Genomic DNA, 23,303 nt, shown 5'->3' with positions numbered 1-23,303 from the left:
GGCTCAAAGCTGAAGAGAATAACAAAGGAGAAACATATGGTTATATGTGTAAAGAAATCCAAAAATTATAATCTGAATCCAGAGATAAAATTCAAAGAAAATCACTCAGAATTTCAAAATGATCAGGGAATAGAATTCTTCCCTATTCTTACAACCTGATGTCTGATTTATGTTCAAGATTTACGTTCAACATGCTTCTCAGCATCTCCATTTGGATCTTACACGTATTTCAAATCTATCATTTCCAAACCAGGACTCCTGAATCTCACAACTCTCTTCAAACCCCATACCCCAAACTTTTCCTTCCCATCTCAGTAAATACATTTTCTAGGCCAAAACCGTGGTGTCTCCCTCGATTGCTTGTCAGGTCATCCAATCTATCTGTAAGTTCCATTAGCTCTAAAACTAAAATATATGCGAGTCTGACACTTCCTATTTCTTCATTATATCATCACCCCCACCCAGACCACTATCATCTTTTGTCTGGTCTTGGGGGAAAACAAACAAACAAACAAACAAACAAAAAACCCCCAAACTAAACCAAACCAAAAATACCCTAACTGGCTTCCTTTCCACTCTTGTTATCCTCCAGTCCATTCTCCAATGTCAGAGAATGCTTAAAAATGTAAATCAGAACACACCATTTTACTATGTTTCTCATTTATCTTCCAGTACAATTTGAAATACTTAGCTCTCCTTTCCCTGTGTCTTCATGTGGCTAGCTAGTCCTTCAGGATTCTGTTAAATATCACCACTCCTTGAATATTCCCACCATAACTTAGCTGAATCTGCAATTTTGTTTTGTTTACTGCCTGCCTCTTCCAGACAAACAATAAATTCCTTTAGAGTAGGTGTCTTGTTCACTTGTTTGTCCCTAGCATCTTAAATAATTTCTGACAAAGAGGAAATAGTTCAGTAAATACTTGCTGAGCAAATGAATGCATGCATGCTATGCCATGCAAAAATTGCTCAACGTGTAGCTTACCCACATCTTGCAATCTGTCTTTCCTGCTGCCAATTTCTTAACTTGTCTACCTCTCACAATCTAAGTAGAGTTAGGATACATATCTAACTAAGTATGATTCATCTACGTTAGGTTTTCACTATCCATATATCAGATAACTAAGATTTCACCCATTAAAATGCCCAATAGTTCCTGAAATTATCAGAGATCTTGTCTTCCAAATGAAATACAGCAAACATAATTTAATTTTTTCATGGATTTCATTATGAATCTTGCACCCAGTGTTAGGAGCTGTTTGCTTCCATACTATACAGTTCCAAATGACTAAATGATTTTTACTATTCTCTTTTCAGTTGCCTTCTTATTGGTCATCAACTTTCCGTGTATCAGCTCCAGCAATGACATGTCTTTACTTGATGCTGTTTATATACTTACTATGTACCAGTGTTTAGAAAAATTTCATTATGGTGAACTCTCTCCCTGTAAAAAATACAATACTCATAATATATTGCCTAAGCTCACGGATCCACTGAGCTGCTAAAGTCCATCCATGGAGCCCTAGGTAAGATTCCCTGTTTCAAATGGTCAGATACCAGATGTGACTGAACAGAGAGGTTCCAAGTTGCTGGCAACTTGGGAAGGGGAAAGTTGGGAGAAGAGGAAAAATTTGATTTATGATTTTTCTTTTGGAAACATAGTTTACAACGTTGTACCAATTTTTGGTGTACAGTATAATGTTTCAGTCATACATACACACACATATATTCATTTTCATATTCTTTTTCATTATAGGTTACTATAAGATATTGAACACAGTTCCTTGTGCTATGCAGCAAAAACTTATTGTTTATCTATTTTATATATAGTAAACAGTATCTGCAGATCTCAATCTCCCAATTTATCCCTTCCTACCCCCTTTCCCCTCCGGTAACTATAAGATTGTCTTCTATTTCTGTGAGTCTGTTTCTGTTTTACAGATAGTTTCATTTGTAACTTTTTTCTTTTTGTTTAGATTCCACATATGAGTAATATCATATGGTATTTTTCTTTCTCTTTCTGGCTTACTTCACTTAAATGACAATCTTCCAGGTCCATCCATATTGCTGCAAATGGCATTATTTTATTCTTTTTTATGGCTGAGTAGTATTACATTGTATAAATATATCGCAATTTCTTTGTCCAGTGATCTATGACATCTTAATATTATAGATTTCAAATTATCCATGCTATCTCCTTTCTGCTCTGAATAGGACTAGTCAAAGGCAGATTAACTAATTAAAACACAAATATTATAAGGTACCCAGGTGAGGGAAGTGCATCCACCTGGTGAATTCACATGTTAGCATGCAGGACCTTCCGTCTGGCCATGGTTTTCTAAAACTGTTGTGAAACAGTGTAGAGCAACAACTGTGGTGTTCTCCTCGTTCTCCTTTATTCCCAAACTCCTTTATAGCAATGCCTTGTAAGCGTACTGGAAGCGTTAAGCAAGGAAATTTAGTACGATGAGTAAAAATAAGTTTAAAAAAATTTACATGTACAGCATATACACATATACATACATATATACACATGAGCAAATGGCACTGTGGATATTGGGTATTCACTGAGGAGGCACAAATTACTTATTTATTCTTATTTATAAGTAATCCAAATATGTTTAAAGGCTGAAGCGGATTAAGCAAATTATAGATAGAATATTATAAAGACAAGAATAATGATGGCTAATATAACTTACAAATAAGAAGAATGGTTCTAGAGGAAGGTGGTATAGCTCAGTGGTAGAGTGAGTACTTAGCATGCACAAGGTCCTGGGTTCATTCTTCACTACCCCCATTAAAAAATAAATAGACCTAATTACCTCCCCCCAAAAATAAAACAACAACAAAAAATGGGCTTTAGTATATACACATCAAAAATAAGTTTAAAAATAAGCATGATGCTTCCAAGGAGGGGGGAATCACATAAAGACTGAGAAATTTGTCCACTAACTACGAAAAAAATCCACACCAAAAAGTGTCAAAAATATGATCAATAAAGTAAAAAGGCCAAAATAAACTGAAAAACTACAAATAAAACATCTTAATATATGAAGAATGATTATAAATAAAATCACGCATGTCAATAAAAGAACAAACGATACGAACAGACAATTCATAAAGAAAAATAGCCAATAAACATATATTTTAAAGAGCCTACTAGTAGTTTTTAAAATGTAACTTAAAAACTGTAAGACCCCATTTTTACTTATCAGATTGTCAAGCATCAAAAACAACACTAATGGCTATTGCTAATTTAGGGTGTGGGGAAGTAGATACTGATACCCTATTGACAGGGTGAAATCTGGTATAAACTTTTTAGAAGGCAATTTGGTAATGGATCATTTTGATCGCATGGCAATGGATCAAAAACTTTAAATATATTTATTCTTTGTACCGAAAAGTTATTTAGGAATGCGTTCTATTAAAATTACCCATCAATATACAAAAACGTTTAAGTATGGGACTGTTTAATGCACTGTTGGTTTAATATGGGATCATTTCCATAAATTATAAATATCTTTATGGAAGAATACTATGCAGGCATTAAAAATACTGATGTGTATGTATAATACTGACATGGGAAGCTGTTTAAGAAATATTGCTAAGTAAGAAATACATGTTTAAAAACCTTCTATTTGTAAATTTATGTGCAAAAGTTATACGTATTATCTTGATATGTATGTCCAGAACAACACCTGGAAGGACAAAAAACAAAATCAAATAGTGGTTACTAGTAGGAAATAGTGAGAAGATTACAAATAATGCTTTTATCTTTTGCTTATCCTTATTTCCTATTGTAAAAATCCAATTTTAAAAATAACAATTGTAGTAAGGAACACAGAGGAAAATACTTACGTTATAAATGGTAATTCTACCAAAGCAGGAAATAAGGTCAGCTACAAACTACAACTATGTAATAATGCTCATTAAAAAGCTAGAACATAATACACAGAAAATATAATTGCTATGTTAAAATTGATGGGGTTATGGTTGATTTAAATTTTTTTTCTTTTCCAAATTTTCAATGAGGTACCTTTTGTAATTAAAAGTAGGAAACTTTACTGAAAAAAACCATCATTCTTAAAATAAACGTCTAACAGAAATTATGCAAAAATAGCTCACTGTAACATATAAAAGTTAAATTCATATTACCCTACCTGATAATAAAAAAATACATGCAGTTGAATTACACCATACCTTTGCCAGCAGGGTTTTCCCACAGCCAGGGGGACCAGCAAGGAGGACTCCAGCTGGAGTCACCAATCCAAGAGCTTTGAACTGATCTGGGTTACGTACTGGTGCCTGGAAAAAAACAATCCCAACAGTGATCTGTTACAAATGTCCGTTTTATACTGCATATTCAAATTTATCTCTAGGAGCATATTTTAAATACTGATCATGAGGCCTGAAGATAAGAACAGTGTCTGGCACAGAGAGCTTACCTCTGTTCCAAGCATGAGGTAAATGGTGGTAAATTTAAAAATCCCTGCTCTTGAAAAATTCATAGTTAAATGTAAGATCTGAAAACATTTAAAATATAAAGATACAATATTTCAACATTTTAAAATCAAGAATTTTTAGAAAACTCATCTAGATTTCTAGGTTATAAAATTTTTAGGCAATGTTTCTCTTAAAGAAATCAAAAGAAGCAGTACTCTATGCAGTCAAAAGCAAGAGATACTCCACTATAATTCTCCATCTATTTTCTCTTTCAGTAGTTACACACCTCTGAATGGATCATATGTCATTAATGAACCATGAAATGATCAGTAAAATAGGAAAGTAAGAGTAAATGAAAATCACTCCATTGTTTCATGGGCATTAAAACTACTTTGACCATTACGAATGTGATTGAGATCAGAAAGTTATTTCTCAAACAATTTGGTCTCAGTTGAAACCTAAACTTTTTTTTTTAAACTCATTGCCATAGAATTCAGGCACAATCAAAAGAGTAAGTCTCAGATCTCAGAAGAATGAAAAAACCATCACCAAAGGCTTAATAATATAACTGAACATACAATAGAAAACACACAGTCAAGCCAATGTAGACCTACAACCTAGTACACACATATGGTTGTTTATCCATCACAGATGCCAACAACAGTTAGCAGCAGATATACCTACCAATATTGCCATGGTGAGTTCCTCTCTAATATCTTCCAGGGCCCCAATATCTGCCCATGTCACATTAGGGACAGTGACAAAGCCTTCCCTTTTAGCAGACGGTTGGACTGAGGATAGAGCAACAATGAAATCATTCAATTCAATGCACAGCCCTTGCAGCTGCTCCTCTGAGAGGGGATCCTGGTTCCTTAGCAACCCCAGCAGTCTTTGCAATTCATCCTTAAAGGGAGCAATTGAGGGAAAAAAATGAAAAACTCCAAAGTTTGTTGAAAAAGATTTACTATTTGTACTTTTAAAATTGTTAAAATTATTACTGCAATACTTCTGTAAGCTATGTGAACCTCTATGTATTTTAATAATTTTGACATATGTCATTTATTTCATTGTAAATGGATCATTTGATTCAGCCAAGAAAAGGTGCATTGACACAAATCAAATATAGAATGATTTTTGTATACTATACTAGGGCCAGCCGTAGCAAACATAAATAGTTGGCAAATATTCATTTCAACAACCGTATTACTTCCACTTTTCATTGATAAATATTCAAGAAACCACTGGATTTTGATGAAATTAAAACAAAGTTACTCTGGTGGCAGTATAGTTTCATAATATGGTTCCTTGATGGCTTATCAACTAAACAGGAAGCAGGCAATTTTCCTAGTACTACTGAATCTTGAGCTTCAAAGGCGGATTTCTCGCTTTGTGAGGGATATAAAAGAACAGGTGTAAAAAGTAACTCTGAGTAATTCAACTTATAAAATCCTAATTTATGTGCAGTATTATAAAAGGAATGAGTTTATTATTATTTTTAACAGATATAATCGTGGTTCCAAATGAGTAAAGAAGAAACAAATGATTTGAAAACAAAAGACCTGGACCTAAGTTCCTGATCTGGAAAGTAGAGGCCATGTGGCCTCGGACAAATTACAATCTCTTAGGCTTAGTTTGATTATAAAATGGGGTAAGAACTGATATTTACTTGGCACAGTTATACAGATTAAATTATATAATATATAAAAGCCCCTGTGCAAGCTAAAAAATGCTATATAAATGTTCTATTGAGTTTTCAATACTCACAAAACTCCAAATTTTAACAGATCTTGGACTGATACACATCCCTCTCCCCTTCCCAGCACTGTCCTCCAGCAGATTCACAGCTAGGGACAAGGGCAAGGCTGCATCAGCAGACCATCCTAGTCTAATAACCAAAAGGTAACCTGGAAGTAGAACTAAATGCCAATGCTGTCGTAGGAGGCGGCAAACTCTCCCTGTGAAGAACGGGAGAGTGAACGGTGCTGGCTCTGAGGGCCGTGCAGTCCCTGCTGTCGGGACCCTTGTGTGGAGTCGGCTGCAAAGTGTGAGAGCAGACAAGACTGCACGTCAGTAAAGGAGCAAGGCTGTGCGCCGACGTAGCTCAGTTCACAAAAACAGGCCGTGGGCAGGAGGGCCATCACTTGCCTACCCCTGCTCAAGAATTTCATAGTCATTATTGTAAAATGAATTTATTCAGAATCAACCAAAAAAAGTAGAACAACTTGTACTTTTGAAATTTTAGACATTCTGAGTGTAAATGATAATTATTCTAAAGATACAAGGCCAATAAGAGAAAACCATAAACCTCAACTTCACTGATGCTTGTTTGCATGTTAAGATGACACAAACTAAAAACCTAAATTGAGAAGACAGTTTAAGGTACCTGTACAGAAAGCACCCGTGTTTCAGAAGTGGGTTCGCTTCCAATCCTTTCCTCCTGGCCTCCTTCAGATGGCAAACCTTCAAGCTCAGGATTTTTCTTCTGCTGCTCCTGCAGCTTCATTAAGACCCTGTTGACTGCACACATGGCTGCCTCTCGGCAGAGTGCCATCAGGTCAGCGCCAACAAAGCCCGGCGTCAGGTGTGCTAACTGACGAAAATGGAAAGTTTCAGGAAGTCTTAGTTTTCTGCACAAAGTTTGAAGTATTCTGTAGAAAAGACAAGGGGGAAAAATCAGATTCCTAATCTACTAGTAAAAATAAGTCACCGAACATTTATCTGAAATCATTCCTGTCAACGGTATTATAATGGATACAATGTAAGATCAAATAGTTCACGCATTCAACAAATGTTAAATTACTATTACATATCCCGCCTTATTCCATTAGGGATTAAGGTATAGCTACCTGTTTTGTTAGGAACTACATTAAATTCTGAAAAGAATAAAAAATAGGTCTTAAAAATATTCTGCCTTTAAGAATTTTACAATATTACAGGAGAAATAAGATAAATAATTTATGAGGATACAGAAATTCTACTTTTAGAGTATATTAAATGAACATCCACCAGAAATAAAAAGCCTCCAAACTCAAACCGTTCATTTTATTCATCACAAAAAGTTAGGCGGATACACACTCCAATATCCAGTTTCCTCTGAGGACACAGTTACTTCTCCCACTTCACCTTTACTTACTGTTCATTCCCTATACAGCATGTATAAAAAATTTTGCTCAACTGAACTGGCAACATGATAAGTATAAATGAAACGTGGACTCCTGGATAATTATTATTACTAAAGGAATACCTTAAACAACTTCTGGTAAGACCTACTGAATACAATTTAAAAGCAGTAAAAGTATTCAGGACAAAAGGTCTGAAGCCAGACCACCTGAGTTGAATGCCAGCTCTGCCACTCCCTGTGTAACCTGGGCCTGTTATTTCATTTCTGTGCTTCAGTTTTCTCATGTGTTAAATATATATTACAGTAGCAGCACTTAATCACTGAGATGTTATAAATGAATACATGCAAAGCTCTTAGAACAGTGACTAATTCATAGTAAATACACAATAAAAGTTCATTATTATTATTTACAGATTGTAATATTATAAATTCACTTGGATAAGGAAATATATTTTGAAATTTCCAAATTTGTAGGGGAGACTAATATTTTCAAATGTCAAGCTACTGAAGAATAAATTACAGAAATGTCATTTGGGATCATGTAAGTGAAATGGAAGCAGACAAACATTACTGACAAATAAAAAATAATTCACTTAGATACCATAAACAATAGAAGCCAAGAAAAAGTTCCATCATACAACTATTTCCTAAAGATACAGACCTGACTTGCTGCTATGCATAAGAATACTAAGAAATTTAGAATGTTAGGAACAATAGCTCACATAAAATAAATAGCATTCTTTTCTCAATTACAGTCTATTTTTGAAAAAATATGGGTATTTCCAGTAATCATATGATAGAAACTTCAAAGGAGGAGAAAATAATCATTAAGAGATTTCCAGTTTTAAGACAGTTGAGCGAAAGTGTTTCAGCAACATTTCCTCCACCCACTCCAAAACAAAACAAAACAAAACAGAACAAGAACCAGAACAAGAAACAGGAGCACAAAATCCACAGTCAAAGAAACTAGGAAATTATCTGTACTCTACTCCCTCTCCCCCTACCCACTCGGCCTACTCTGGAAGGACTGCAAAGAAATTTGCAGCAAGAGGATCAGTCTTGATCTCTATGAGGTCTTTAAAAAGCTATCAACATTTGTCTAGGCTATAGGCTTCATTCAGTAAGGCTCTATAATAAAGAAGGTATCTACACTGGTATGAGATATTACTGAAGGAAACAGATTTGGGGGCGTTCTGATGTATGCACATTTTACTACCAAAGAAGAGAAAGGCCAACCAACATGAGGCTCTCTGTGTCGGCTCTAGCTGATGCCCTAAGGACTGTAAATCCCTATAAAGATTCAAATACTAGGGATTCCCTAATCCTTAATAAACGATCCAGGTTTAGTAATATATTGACTATAAATAGGTAAGTTTTAACTAATTTTTAAAAAATAAACCTTTTATAAAGTTCTATATTTACAGAATTACTGCAAAGACAGTTCAGAGGATTCTACAGATCTCACACCCTTCTCCTGTTATTAAGGACAAGTCGAGGCTCGAAGACATACTAAACAATCTTGTGGTTACCGGGGGAAAGGGAGTGGGAAGGATAAACTTGGGAGTTAGAGACTTGCAAATGTTAGCCACTATATATAAAAAAGATTAAAAAAAAACACCAAGTTTCTTCTGTACAGCACAAGGAACTATATTCAATATCTTGTAATAACCTTTAATGAAAAATATGACAATGAATATATGTATGACTGGGATGTTGTGCTATACACCAGAAACTGACACATTGTAACTGTACTTCAAAAAAAAAAAAAAAAGGACAACTCTGAGGATTACTGACTGGATATTTTGTAGAATGTCCTTCAACTGGGATTAATTTGTTATTTTTGTCATGATTAGACTAGGGCAATGTGTTTTGGGGAAGAATACTTAAGAGGTAAAGTGTCATTCTCATCACATCACATTAAGGACACATACTATCAACACAACTTACTGTGGGTGTGAACCTTGATTTCCACATTTGAGATAGTGTTTGAAAGTGTTTCCACTTTGAGTGACTCTTCCTTCCCTTTCCATATTGTACTCTCAAATAAGTCACTATGCCTGGTGCACCCTGAAGGAGTAGGGAGTCATACGTCATCTCCATAAGGACAGTGACTCTTCATAAATTATTTGGAATTCTTCTGCACCAGAGACTTGCCTATTCCCACTCATTTATCTATTTATTCAATCATGTATTTATATCAGTATACACCAACAGATATTTGATTATCTGTAACCTTGAACCACAATCTATGAAGAAATTTATGGAGAATGGTAAATGACCTAGCAGAGGGCACGAAGTCAAAATTAACCTTTTGTAAGAGAAGTGCGTTAGTGAGAAGGAAGTTTATTTGTCTGGTGGAACTACAAAGACCAAGAACAGGAGGCATCAAAGTGTCAGACTATAGAAATGAGGGCCACAGCAGAAAGCTAAGCACACACAAATTATCTGAAAATCTGCATAAGAAATATGAAGGCCCCACATATTCTCCACCCTCTCAACCAGCAGGATACGAGGAATGTGCTCTCTGGTGAATCGTAACCAGGAGAGGGAAGCTCCAGGTTTGTGGACAACAGTAAGACCAACTCCACCAGAAAAGGAGGTCAAAGTCTGTGCACAGTGTATATAGTCCCTCAACCGCCTGCCCCTGCCCTTGTCAGCAGACCAGCAGCTAGATGTAGACCCCCATGGTGTTGTCTGAAGATCTTTTTCTGAAAAGCTGAATTGGCTCAACAAAAGAATCTACAGAAATAGATATTTGGAATTTTCTAGCTAAAAAGTTTGACCAATCAGATGACCAATCTGATTGTTTCACAGTGGCACTCACACTTCGGTAAAGGAGCCTGTACTGCAGCCATCTAATTAGCCTCACTCTTAAGCTGCCAGCATGAAATAATAATAGTAATAGCTTTCAACTATCAAGACTTACCACATGACAGGTACTGTTATTCTAATTTTAAACATCAGCATTTTAAACATCATTTCTCGCTGCCTCTCACGGCAACGTAATGTACAAGACAGACCAAAACAAACACATACACATACACAAAGAAAAGAAACTTGGAGGAAATAGAGAATGCAGAAAAAGTTGTAAAAGGATTAGCAAATTAGAAAAAATTTGGCAATTATGAATTTCAGAAAAGTTAAAAAGGTAAATAAAAGAAATGTGATCATAATATATGACTTGGGTCAGCAGTGAACAATATTCATGTAGCTGAGAAATGAAAATGCTAAATATGGATATAGTCAAAATTCATAATACAACTACATACTACAAATATATGAACATGATTTTAGTATTAGATATATTAAATTATTATTTGTCAGGTATATAATGACACTGTGTGTATGTTAAATAAAAAGTCTTTATTCATTAGACATGGAAGTATTTATAGGTTGAAATGATACAATGCCTGGGATTTGCATTGTTTTAATTCAGGGGGAAAAAGTGGGAGAAAATAAGACTGTGACAATGTCGGTAATTATTAAGACATGGCGGTTCATTATTGTGACAGTTGTAAAGCGTATGTTTGTAAATTCTTAACCCTCTTCTCACCGCGAGATGGGTCTGACTCCTCTCCTTGAATCTGGGCTGACCTAAGTGACCAATCAAGCAACAGAGTTACAGTAGAATGGACACTATGTGATGTCACTTCCAAGGCTCGATCAAGAACAGCAATGCTACTTCAGCCTGTTTCCTGCAATCCTCATGCTGCAGCCATGTTAGAATCCTTCCACCCTGAGGCTGCCCAGCTCTGAGGAAGCCCACACTATCCTGTAAAGGGTGCGACATGGAGAGGCCTTCAGCGGACAAGAAGAGAAAGGGGTTGGGGGAGGGTAAGGAACAGACTAGATGAGATGACAAGATGTACAGACAGCTAGGTAGGCAGAAAGATAAGCTCAGCCCTGCTGCTCAAATTCCCCACAATATTCAAGCTCCAGCCACAGTCTCTGTAGCCACAGGAAACCCTGAGACAGAACCAGCTAGCTGAGGCCTTTCTGAAATCTTTACCCACAGAAATGGTGAGAGACAATAAAATGACTGTTGTTGTTGTAAGCCAATACTTTTGCAGTGGTTTGTTTTGCAGCAATAGAAACTAGAACAATTATATTAGATGCCTTTTGTGTACACATTTGCCATAATAAAATGCTTTTAAAGTTCAGGAAAATATCAATAGCTACCTTAAAAATTTTTTTTTCTTTCTATGGGTCGATGCTATGCTAGGTGCCCTGATTCAATCCTTACAAGAAGCCTTTAAGTGAAGACATTATCTTTTTACAGTTAAGTACTATTATTGTTACTATTACTGTACTCCACTTAAATAAACTAAGACTGGAAAATGTTAAATATCTAGAAAAAGGCACAAGGACATATGGCAGAGCTGAAATTCCTGGATACCTTCCTTCAATGACTCAAAGTTCTGGCACCTACTGGCAGCATCTCCACCCCAGCTTCGCCCATCTCTGTCCTCTTCTCCTCTTCACTTACTGTCACACCCTGGACCTTATCAGCACCTGGATCTGTTCTGCCTCTGAAATCACTAGCTCAAGCATTTCCCTCTCTGCTCACAGTCTCCCACACACCTGTTCTTGAACCTTAATAGGTTCCTGGAGTCACCACCTCCTCATCAAATACTCTTATTTTAACAATTTAAGAGTCCACGGTCTACTTTTTTCTTTCTTCATCAAAATTCTAAATCTCTGCTCTCTCCTTACCCGGATCTACACTGTTGAGCATTGCTATGGGAAAAACATCATAAAACCAGGCCTAGTGGCACCATTTCATACCCCCTTCCTAAACATTGCCTGAAAATCCTATTATTCTAGCCAGCTCATCTCAAAGTATCCAAGAAAATAATTTTACATCTTTATCACCCTCAAACCTCTAAGCTATCCATCATGTGCTTCATTTTCATCAGATGATCTCACTTTTGAATTCAGAGAAAACGCCCTCAATTTTCCAGTACCAAGCTGATAAACCTCCTTGCCTATATATATCCTATCTTTCTTTACTAACATTTCAACAAAGTACCCCTCATTCTAAGGCCAGCACCGATATATAAGCTCTGATTTCCCATTCCTCCCATTTCTCTTTCCTATCAACATTTAAAGATACTACCTGCTTCTCCTATCTTAAAAAAATCCTCTTTCAACACCTCATTATTTACCTCCCGTAGCTATCACTCTCTACCACTTTCTCTCTTCTTCACAGCAAACTTCCCTAAAACGAACCAGAAGTTTGCTACCCTCATTTCTTCACTTTCCATGTACTCCTCAACCATTCCAACCTGGAGTTTACCCTTACTGTTCTACGCACACAGCTTTTTGTTAAGGTCACTGGTGGCCTCTAGGTTGTTAAATTCAGAGACAATTTTTCAGACCTCCCTTGCTTGATCTCTCATTCCTCTTTCTGGAAATGTTCACTTTGCTTGGCTTCCATTACACACATTCTCTTCATTTCCCCAATACTTTCGGCTGCTCCTTCTACATCCTTAGACCATCAGCCCCTGCAGGCCTGTCCCAGAACCTGACGTTTGCTCTTCACACTCTCTCTGGAAATCTTATCTACTTTCATAACTTTAATGCCATCAATACACATATGATTCCCAAATTTTTACTTCCTCAGAACTCCAGACTCATTTGTCCAATTGCCAAGTTGACATCCCTATTTGGACATCCTGCAAGTCCCTTTAAATTCCATCTATCCCCAAATCCTCTCCTGAAATCTGCTTATCCCTCTAGTATTTCTCATTCCTTCAATAGAAAACCATCAGGTATTGGAGGTAGGGAGTACAGCTCAGTGGCTTAGCATGCACAAGTTCCTGGGTTTGATTCCCCAGTACCATTAAACAAACAAACAAACCAAACCTAATTGCCTCCCCCGCCAAAAATATAAAAATAATAAATAAATAGAAAACCATCAGGTATTTAAGAAATTTGGGAATATTTCCCTCTTGCTCTTAGCTGCCACCTCTCCACACACATATTCTGTTGATGAACTTACTGATTCTACTTCATAAACGTCTCCAGCTATTCCAGTGATCTCTATTTATGCTCCCACCTCCTTAAGGCCACTCCCCATCACCTCTGGATCTCACAAGAGCCTCCTCACTGGGCTACCAGAACCCATTCCTGCTCTCCTGTCACCATTCTTCACACTGCAGCTACAGTGATCTTTCAAAACAAAAATCTGTTCTGCTTTATTTAGTTGCTTTACTTCCTTCCCACCAAAATCCTTATCAAGGTATATGTGAGCCAGCTCCTGTACACCTCTGCAGCCTTTTCACATCCTACGTCTTCTTCTACAGCCATATTCTTCCAGACCCCTGGACACACTGAGCTCTCAGTCACCTCAGGGTTTTACATGTGCTATTCCTACCAGCACTCTCATCATCATTTGATCAGTTAACCACTATTTATTCTTCAAGTCTCAGCTTCCTCAGAGAAGCCTTTAAGAACCCCCAGGCCAGCCACTGTGCTATCTTCAGCCTCTGGGACCAGCCAACACCGTTTTGTGAGCTTAGCTCCTTATTACTGATCAACCATGAGCTCCCAGATTTGTCAGAATTATTCCAGCAAAGTTGAGGCCTCTGTCAGCCACCTGGTCAACATGCATCTGCGGGCCTCCTATACCTACCTCTCTCTGGGCTTCTATTTCAACCGCGACGATGTGGCTCTGGAGGGCGCTGGCCACTTTTTCTGTGAATTGGCTGAGGAGAAGCGCGAGGGCGTGGAGCGTTTCTTGAAAACCAGCGCGGCGGCCATGCCCTCTTCCAGGACTTGCAGAAGCCATCTCAAGATGAGTGGGGTAAAACCCGGGATGCTATGGAAGCTGCTATTGTCCTGGAGAAGAACCTGAACCAGGCCCTTTTGGATCTGCATGCCCTGGGTTCTGCCCGCGCAGATCACATCTCTGTGACTTCCTGGAGAACCACTTCCTGGATGAGGAGGTGAAACTCATCAAGATGGGCAACCACCTGACTAACCTCCGCAGGCTCTATGGTCCCCAGGCTGGGCTGGGCGAGTATCTCTCCAAAAGGCTCACCCTCAAGCACGACTAGGAGTCTCTGCAACCCAGCAGCCTTTACAGAGCACCTCAGGTGTCAGGGCTTCTTCCTGAAGCCTCTCTGCACTCACCAGGCAGCTTTTTAACCATCCTTGAGCCCTCTCCCAAGCCTTGGACCAAATGGAAACAATAAAGCTTTTTGCAACGGGAAAAAAAAAACAAACTCCAGACCATGTTAGCTTTGCTGATATATCCTCTCTGTCTTTGTCTTTTTGGACTTACCACACTTCTGATTATTCAAACTAGTGACAGGAGACAATCACTGTGTCTCCCTGGTATACAACAGGTGCTTAAATAAGTGTTTCCACAATTAATGACTTTTTAAGAATTACAAATAAAAAAACAAACATCAATGTACCTTAATTCTAGTTATATAATTTCCTCCTCTTAGAATTTAACTGATTAACATCTGCATACGATAACATCATTATTTCGCTTCTGCATTCAGAGCTAAACCAAAGTATAAAAGTAAGAAAACAACATTCTGCCTTTGTCAAAGACTCAATCAGAAATACTCTTGGTAGAGGGGGAATTAGTGTTTAATGAGTATAGTTTAAGTTTTGTACGATGAGAACACTACTGAACTGTACTCTTAAAAATGGTTAAGATGGCAAGTTTTGTAAGTATTTTTTATAACAAAAAAATTTTTTTAAAAACCCATCTCTTCCTTAAAAAATTCTCACTCATAATTACATTCAAGAGCTATCTTCTTTCAGGCTTTGACCTTGCTCTTCCCAACAAACCTTAAACACCGTAAACATTTAATACCCCTCTTTAGTTTCAGACAGAATTTTTGCCCAAGCCGTCTAAGACTTAGCCAGACCATTACAGTCTATGTAAAACACCAATATATGCCTAAAGAACTTACTTTCTGAATCTAACATGAAGAACAAACTGATGAAAGGCAGCCGTAAGTAACTGTAGGTGCCAAAAATATCTGGATTTTATTTATTAAGTACAAAAGAAAAAAAAACCTTCAGAGGAGAGAAGTCTGACAAATTTTTCAAGTGATCAAACTTATCAGTAATACAAACTGGCATTACAAACTTCTTGAAATGATGATCTAGAAAGACACCTCACCACCTATGTAGTTCTCTTGCCCAAAATGTTTAACCTGAATCTGATCATGAGGAAACAACCAGATGAATTTAAATTGTGGGGCAGTCTACAAAAGATTTATCTGGACACTTCAAAAAAGTCAATGTCATAAAAGTACTCCCTCCCCTCAAAAGGCAGATTAAAGGAGATTAAAGGGACAGGTAGACTAAACAGCAGATAACTGGAGTCTAGGTAAAACAAAAAAGCTAAACAAAATGAAAGGTTAAAATAACTACAATGGACACTTTTGGGGCAATTGGGAAAATTAGAATAGACTATATATTAAGATAATATTATTGTCAGTGTTAAATTTCTTAAGTGTGGAAAATGGTACAATAATTACAAAGGAGGAGTATTTAGGACTGAAGTGTCATGATGTCTTCAACTGTCCTTCAAATGGGTTGGCAGAAAAAAAATAGATATACACAAAATGCATATACATATACATACAAATATAGAAAGTAAACACAGCAAAATGTTAACAAATGGTAAATTCAGCTAAAGGGCATACAGATATTTTACTTACTATTCTTTCAACTTTTTGTAGATTTGAAATTTTTCAAAATATGGCCATCTGTTGATGATGAAATCGTGGATTGATAAACAAAGAATTTTACCTAGTGAGGATGATGAGCTCCACTGTGTTGTCTCTCTCTACCATTAAGTTCGGCACTTAATCAAAAAAAAGCTTGATACAGGATACAGGCCTTATTTCTTTCCTACTGTTATTATAAGCAACCTAAAAGCAAGGACTTCTAATTCTTTATATTCCTCATATTACCTGTCACAGTGCTGTATGCACACGCTATACACTCAGTACATGTTTGCTGAACAAATACAAACAACTTAAGTATTAAATAATATTTTGCTGCAGATATAAACACATTAGTAAACAAGCCTGAATGACTGATTAACTATGTAAAGATTATATATGTGCGAATGCAATTAGCATACCTAGAGATGACACTGAATACAATAGTTAAAGAAGAAACTGCCAAACAGTTAAAAGTTGAAGCCACATTAAGCGCCGGGAAGAAGGGAGGATGACATGTTCCTTCCTAACGCTTTCTCCCACCCACAGTGCCTCCTGATCACTTTACATCCTGCATTCATGAAGTCTCGAGTTCTGCATCTCTTCCTTTCTTCCCCGGTCCCACGACTATACTTTCACTGCACACCACTTTCCTTAAGAGCCACTGGCAATTGTGTACAGCAATTTTGTGTCTAACTTAAGTCGAGTCATCATAAATACGGTATTTTAGAATATTTCTTTACTAGATTTTCTTTACTCCACCCCCTGAACAGTGCCTCCTGAGATACTTCTGGTTACTGAGATACTGGTGGACGTTTCTTTGTTCTATGGACATTCAACCCCAATTCCTAGGAAAGGCTGGTCCCACAGCTTTCAACTCTCTGGCTCCATTAATTTATTTGTCACAGAACCTATGATCTTAGGTGGGTCAGTGCAACAGGTTAAATTACAGTACTGAGATTTAACCTACGTGTAGACCAGTGAGCAATGCTCTATTCCACAGCTCTAGACACTGTCCTAGGCTGATTAGCCAAGTAAAAACCAAAAGACACTGTTAGTAAGACCAGACAAATGAGTATGGAAACATAAGCCCATCATCACTACTGAAAAAGCAGCCTGAAACAACTGCCGTATTAAGAGTAAATTGTTTTCTTAAGCATTTAATGTAGGCTTTTCCTTTCCAAATCCATTTCACTGGCACAAAAAGAGAGAGAGGAAAAAAAGGTTACATGGTATTTCTCACCCCTCATTTTCAAAGCATTCAGTTCAGATCACGTAGTGGCATACAAACTTCATTCTATAAGAGTGTACCTTTCCCTGGATGCTTCATCTGGGATACCTAGGCATATTTCTCGGTCGAACCTTCCTGCACGTCTCAAAGCAGGGTCAAGTGAGTCTGGTCGGTTAGTAGCTCCAATGACTAGGACCCGAGCTGTAGCAGCCACGTTATTCAGATCTAGTAAGAAGCAGACACAAGAATGAGTGGTAAACAAGATACTTGACATTAAGGACAATAATGCTTACAACAAGTATTTCTAATATGTGAAAGATGGAGGAAAATAAACACAAACTTTGTCCTCAAGCAGTTCACAATCTACTGAGAAACATATAAGACCAATCTTGTGAAGTGTAGGAAGTATAAACAAAGCACCTCAGTAATACAATGGAAGGAATTATGAAATCAGACTGAGGAATCAGGGGGAGGTTAGGGAGGAGACAACCTTCAAGAAAAGGCTTGAAGGTGAATAGGATATTAATAAGCAGAGAGGCAGGTTAATGAAACTCTACATGGAAGAAATGGAATAGTAAAAGGACAGAGGTACAAACAGGTGTGGCATGTTTAGACAAGGTAAGTGGTCCAACAACAGGGCATCTGGGCAGGATAGATTAATAATGTGTCTCAGACTCACAGAATTCATTTGAAATAGGGCATATAACACAGTTACACAGCTTACTCTAAATACAGATTTTTATTAATAAAAAGGATGCAGGGACTAAAATGTATCTTTCACAAGCATTATTTGTCTCAACTGAACCAGGGTTGACTAGTAGAGAGCCTGAATTACACCCCTTCACAGGCAATAAAAAGGTACTAAGATGTTAATTAAGTCCTCTAACAGCCAAGTTATGAGGCGATTAAAGTATATTCTTTAGCCAACAGAAAGCCATGAAAGGCTTTTCTGATAAGATTTGTTTTAGAAAAATAATTCTAGTAATAATTCTGAACAGAGTATAGAGGAATAAAAGCAAAAAGAGTTTGCTGTGATCTAATTATAATTATCAGGTGAGAAATGAGTGAAGTAAGGCAGGAACACAATAAATAAAAAGGAAAAACCCAATTTTAGTACCATGTTATAGATGGACTCAAAAGCAAATGATTCAATGTGAAGGGTGGGGGGAGAAGAAGAGACAAAGACCACTCAGTTTGGATGCTGTTAACTAAACTAGGGAATACAGGAGGGACGTCAGACGGGCAGAAAGGGCCACAGGGGTAGCAAGAGGAGCTCCGGACATGCTGAGTGTGAGGGGATTTGGGGTAGTCACATCCAAGTACCCAGACAGGCAGGTGGGTACGCGGATTTGAAGCTTACCAGAAATCATTAGGGATGCAATTCAAGAGCTTTCCAATGAAGGGCTAAACAGGAGGTAGTTGGGAAGTAGGTAGAGGGCAAGAAGAAAAGCAGATCAAGTGTAAACCTTACAAGATACCTTTAAGGGATGGGAAAAAGGAGGCAAGGAAAGCAGGACACAGAGTGTTAAGCCAACAATGACAAGGACCAGGTGATCACAGTATCAGACGCTCTCAACAACCACCACCGCTAACACTCACTGGGTGCTCGCCATGTGCCAGGCACTACTCCAGGCACAGTCCACACCCCCAGTTAACCCTCACAACAACTGTAAGAGGTAGGTTCAAAGGGTGAGGGCTAAGAGTAAGCCAAAAGATGTGGCTAACAGTGACTGTTAATGACTTTTCTATGATTAGCTTCAGTGGAATGGTTAAGGCAGACAGACAATTATGGGACTGGGGTTACAGAATAGAATGGAAATAGAAACATATATTTAGTTGGCATGATACTCTTCCAATAAATTTTGGATTAAAACGAAGACAGGCATAAGGTCTATGTTTGAGACCGGAAAGCTCTTTAATACTTTTTGAAAACTGAATAAAAGGAATCAGCTAAAGGAAGAGATTCGTGCTATTAGAGAAAATCCTTGAACAAGCAAAAGAACTTTACAGGAAACGAGGTGATACCTCATAATTAAGGGAGCACCATCAGCTACAAACCTACATTCACAGGAAGATGTTCTTACACTGAACCCTCCCTGCGCTAATGCTGTATAGAGCCAAAGCTGCCCCACTGAGGACTCACGGATGCTCTTATTCCCACAGCGCGAGTGACCAAGGGTAGGAGTTTGCTTCCTTTTTCCAGTTCATGTTGCTCAAACACTACAGTACCGGTGACAGGCTCTGAACGTATCAAGGGTTAATAACAGAATTCAACAAGAACAATTATGAAAATCTGTTAAATCCTCCATAATGAAAAAACCCTTCCACAGGAAATCAATACTTAGCAACGTAAGTGCCATTTCAAATGCTACCTTTTTTTCCTTCAGCTCAGCTAGGATTGGTTAACCACTACAAGATAAATTCCATTCTCTTTCTGCCTCTTCTAGAGGATTTGATCATTTTAAATTGAAGTTATGTTAGCCAAAAGTATGACTTTCAGAATACTACAGAAGAAATTAAGTTTTACTTCTTTTCACACAGAGTGAAAAAAAAACTAGTTAACATGTTTCTGGGATAATAGCTCTCATAAATTAAGAAAGCATTTGTGGACAGCTCACTACCTGCACCCGTGTAATTAAACATCTGGATTCTGGCCTATGCTTTGCCAATGGCTCACTGTAAGCACCTGGCCCTTAGCTCTCTGTTCATGTTTCCTCAGACACAAAATGACGATATTTTAAGATCCTTCCCAGCTCTTAATAATCAGAATTATGTCTGAGTTTAAGTTTTTAAAATTAGGTAAAACTAGTTTTTTAAGTAGTCTCTTTAATTATCTTGTTCATACTAATTTACTTAAAAGTTTTAAATTACTAAAATTTCATATTGGTAGACTCTGCATTAGTAAAGTTCTACAAAACACCGAGGAGCTGATCATGTACCCTGCCATCCTCACCCCTAAGGTTGCCTTTAAGAATTCTTGCCTGAAAGCCATCAGGGAGCTTGAGTCTTTGGAGCATTAGCTGTGCATTCTCCTTGCTTCGTGCTCTGCAAGGCACTGTACTTTCCTTCACCACGACCCAGAGTCAGTAGATTGGCTGCGCTGGGCATCAGCCAAACAGACACAAGTTCAGTTCAGTAAGAGGATAACTGTATAAGTTGAACTGTTTAACGTTTTCACTATTCTGGCTTATAAAGGGGAACCTCAAAACACCCAGACAGAAATACGCCAAAACCCTCAACAAACAGGCTTCCAAGATTTTCAAGAAATAAGTTATCTGCTTTTAACCTGTACTTGTTCATTTTTTCCACATTTTAATATCTCTAAAATCGGAATGTTTCTACTATCAATGTAGTAAGCATTATGTCATACTTTGGTGTCTTGTCTTTTTCCTTTTTGAAGGTACATAAAGTAATGGTGTATGTTATAATTGATGATAAATTAGCTTCAATAAAGTGGTAATTCAGAGCATAGGTCTTAAAACATGGCAAGGAAATTTTATATAAAAATATAGCAGAATAAGCAACCTACAACCTAGCATCACAAGGAATGTAAAATACATACTACTTCAAATTTTCTTGTGTACACAAAACAGGCTATTTCATAGTAGGTAAGATCTAGTTCCAAAAATTCTACTCGTGCTGATTCCCTTCCTCCAAATTTGCATCCAAATGCCATTAAACAAAACAGATAGGAAGGAACTGCAGTATATTTAACAAAGGATTTATTTCCATAATATATTAAAATATAATACTCATTTAAAAGAATTTTTTAAAATCCAATAAACATTGGGAAAAGGATGAGGAAAGGGATTCTGGAAATCATATGAAAAGCCAAGAAAATATGGAAAGATGATCAGCCTCTGTGGTAATCAGGGAAATGCAAATTACAACAAACAGATATCAACTTTCATCCCTTAGATTGGCAAAAATTAAAACAATTGATAACATTCAATGTTGTGAAGGATCTGGAGAAAGGGTGACTCTTGTATAGTATCGGTAAAGATGTAAATGGCAAAGTCTTTTTAGAAGGCAATTTGCTACTTCCTATAAAAATTTTAAATGCAAAATATTTAACTATCACTTCATTCTAGAAAAATACACGTGTAGCAAAAAGGCCCATTTAAAGATACTGCCGACAGCTTGTTGAAAAACAAAACCAAAACAACTTAAATATCCATGGAAATGGAAACATTTAAGTACAGTATGATAAATTTATCCTAAAGAATACCAAGCAGCAACTAAAAAGAGGTAGATATAAATACATTAAAATGGCAACATTTCCAAGACATATTGTTAAGATACAAACACAAGTTATAGAATAATGTAGATGGTGCAATCCAGTGCTGTAAAAAGCGAAACAATATGGTTAGTATATTTACATATGTGTGTAAATGTATTAAACTATTACTCAACCATAAAAAAGAATGAAATATTGCCATTTGCAGCAACATGGATGGACCCAGAGAATATCATACTAAGTAAGTCAGAGAAAGACAAATACTACATGATTATCATTTATATGTGAAATTGAAAACATAATACAAATAAATCTATATACAGAACAGAAACAGACTCACAGACATAGAAACACAAACTTATGGTTACCAAAGGGGAAAGGAAGGGAAGTGGAGGGATAAATTAGGAGTATAGGATTAACAAACTACCATACATAAAATAGATAAACAGTAAGAATTTCTTGTTTTAATCTGTAATGAAAAATAATCTGAAAAATATATATATAAAGAAATCTGTAACATATACTCCAAAAAATTAATGATGCAATCTTTAATGAAAAGGAAAAACTTCCTGTCTTTTATTCTGAGTTTTATGCTACTTGAATGTTTCATATCTTCACACTTTACACTATCAAAAAAAATTATTATCTTAAAGTGAATTCATTATTTTAAACTGACCATCCATGCAGGTAAGGAGCTGGGCCACAATTCTTCGTTCCATATCTTTTGAAGCAACTTCTCTTTTGGGGGTAATAGCATCAATTTCATCAATAAAAAGGATACAGGGTGCATTTGACTAGAAATAAGAATATCAAAGAAAGACAATCATAAATGTATTCCATACTGCAGCATGGCGATGTACATACATTTTTAAAAATCTTAAAAAAAAAAAAAACTTAACGTTCAAGGATCATTCACCGAATAACCTGGCAGTCATCAGCTAACTCACCACAGCCTGTTCAAATAGTTCTCTCAGCTTCTGTTCAGATTCTCCAGACACCCCAGATACAATCTCTGTAGCAGCTACTTTCAGAATTGGAAGGTCAAGCTCCTAGGGCACAAATACATAAAAGAATGACCAAATTTTCACTTTCCTACTTTTTTCCTTATTCAGAACTTCTCACAAAATTACATTTTTAAATGACTAATTTTCTGAGGACCTTCATCTTTCTGTGTTGGTCCAATGAAAAGTATTACTTAAAAATCTACAGTTTTATCCAAACACATTGACTGGATACCATGCCTACTTGTTTTTACTTTACAGACGTCACTATAAAACACTGTTGTTATCTCTTCTGAGTAAAGGGTCTGAATATTAAGAAACATGTTTCCTCCCACTTAGAGCTGAGCCAAAGCGATTGTATCTGTTATTTATCTGCTGGAAAGGACACAGCAGGGGTTGTGACACATGTGTCTCCCACACAGCTCACTGGCATTTCTCCTGCCCTGAACCCAGAGCAGCAGGCAGTTACTGGTCAGAAGAGGCAGGTGCTTTAAGTAAAGGAACAGAAACCACTGCTGTCCCACCAATACAAATGGTCACAACCCTGCCTGAGCCCTGCTATTCTTCGGCTATCTTG

General features: G+C 37.0%; 1 protein-coding gene and 1 pseudogene across 5 annotated transcripts in view; one reads left to right on the top strand and one right to left on the bottom strand.

The window, feature by feature from the left end:
- Positions 1-23,303, bottom strand: part of NVL (nuclear VCP like) — a 79,402-nt gene that overhangs the window by 41,701 nt on the left and 14,398 nt on the right. For all 5 annotated transcript variants that reach the window (XM_014562138.2, XM_032466619.1, XM_014562136.2 and 2 more), the window contains exons 10-15: positions 22,673-22,774; positions 22,402-22,519; positions 17,569-17,713; positions 6,827-7,091; positions 5,128-5,346; positions 4,201-4,305 (exon numbers count right to left, since the gene is read on the bottom strand). In XM_014562138.2, coding sequence (XP_014417624.1) covers positions 4,201-4,305; positions 5,128-5,346; positions 6,827-7,091; positions 17,569-17,713; positions 22,402-22,519; positions 22,673-22,774 — 954 coding nt within the window. The remainder of the gene's footprint in view (positions 1-4,200; positions 4,306-5,127; positions 5,347-6,826; positions 7,092-17,568; positions 17,714-22,401; positions 22,520-22,672; positions 22,775-23,303) is intronic.
- Positions 6,419-14,643, top strand: LOC102521335 (annotated as a pseudogene).

This window comes from Camelus ferus, chromosome 23, assembly GCF_009834535.1.
Source record: "Camelus ferus isolate YT-003-E chromosome 23, BCGSAC_Cfer_1.0, whole genome shotgun sequence".
Lineage (NCBI taxonomy): Eukaryota > Metazoa > Chordata > Mammalia > Artiodactyla > Camelidae > Camelus > Camelus ferus.
This window is presented reverse-complemented; position numbering and strand designations above follow the sequence as displayed.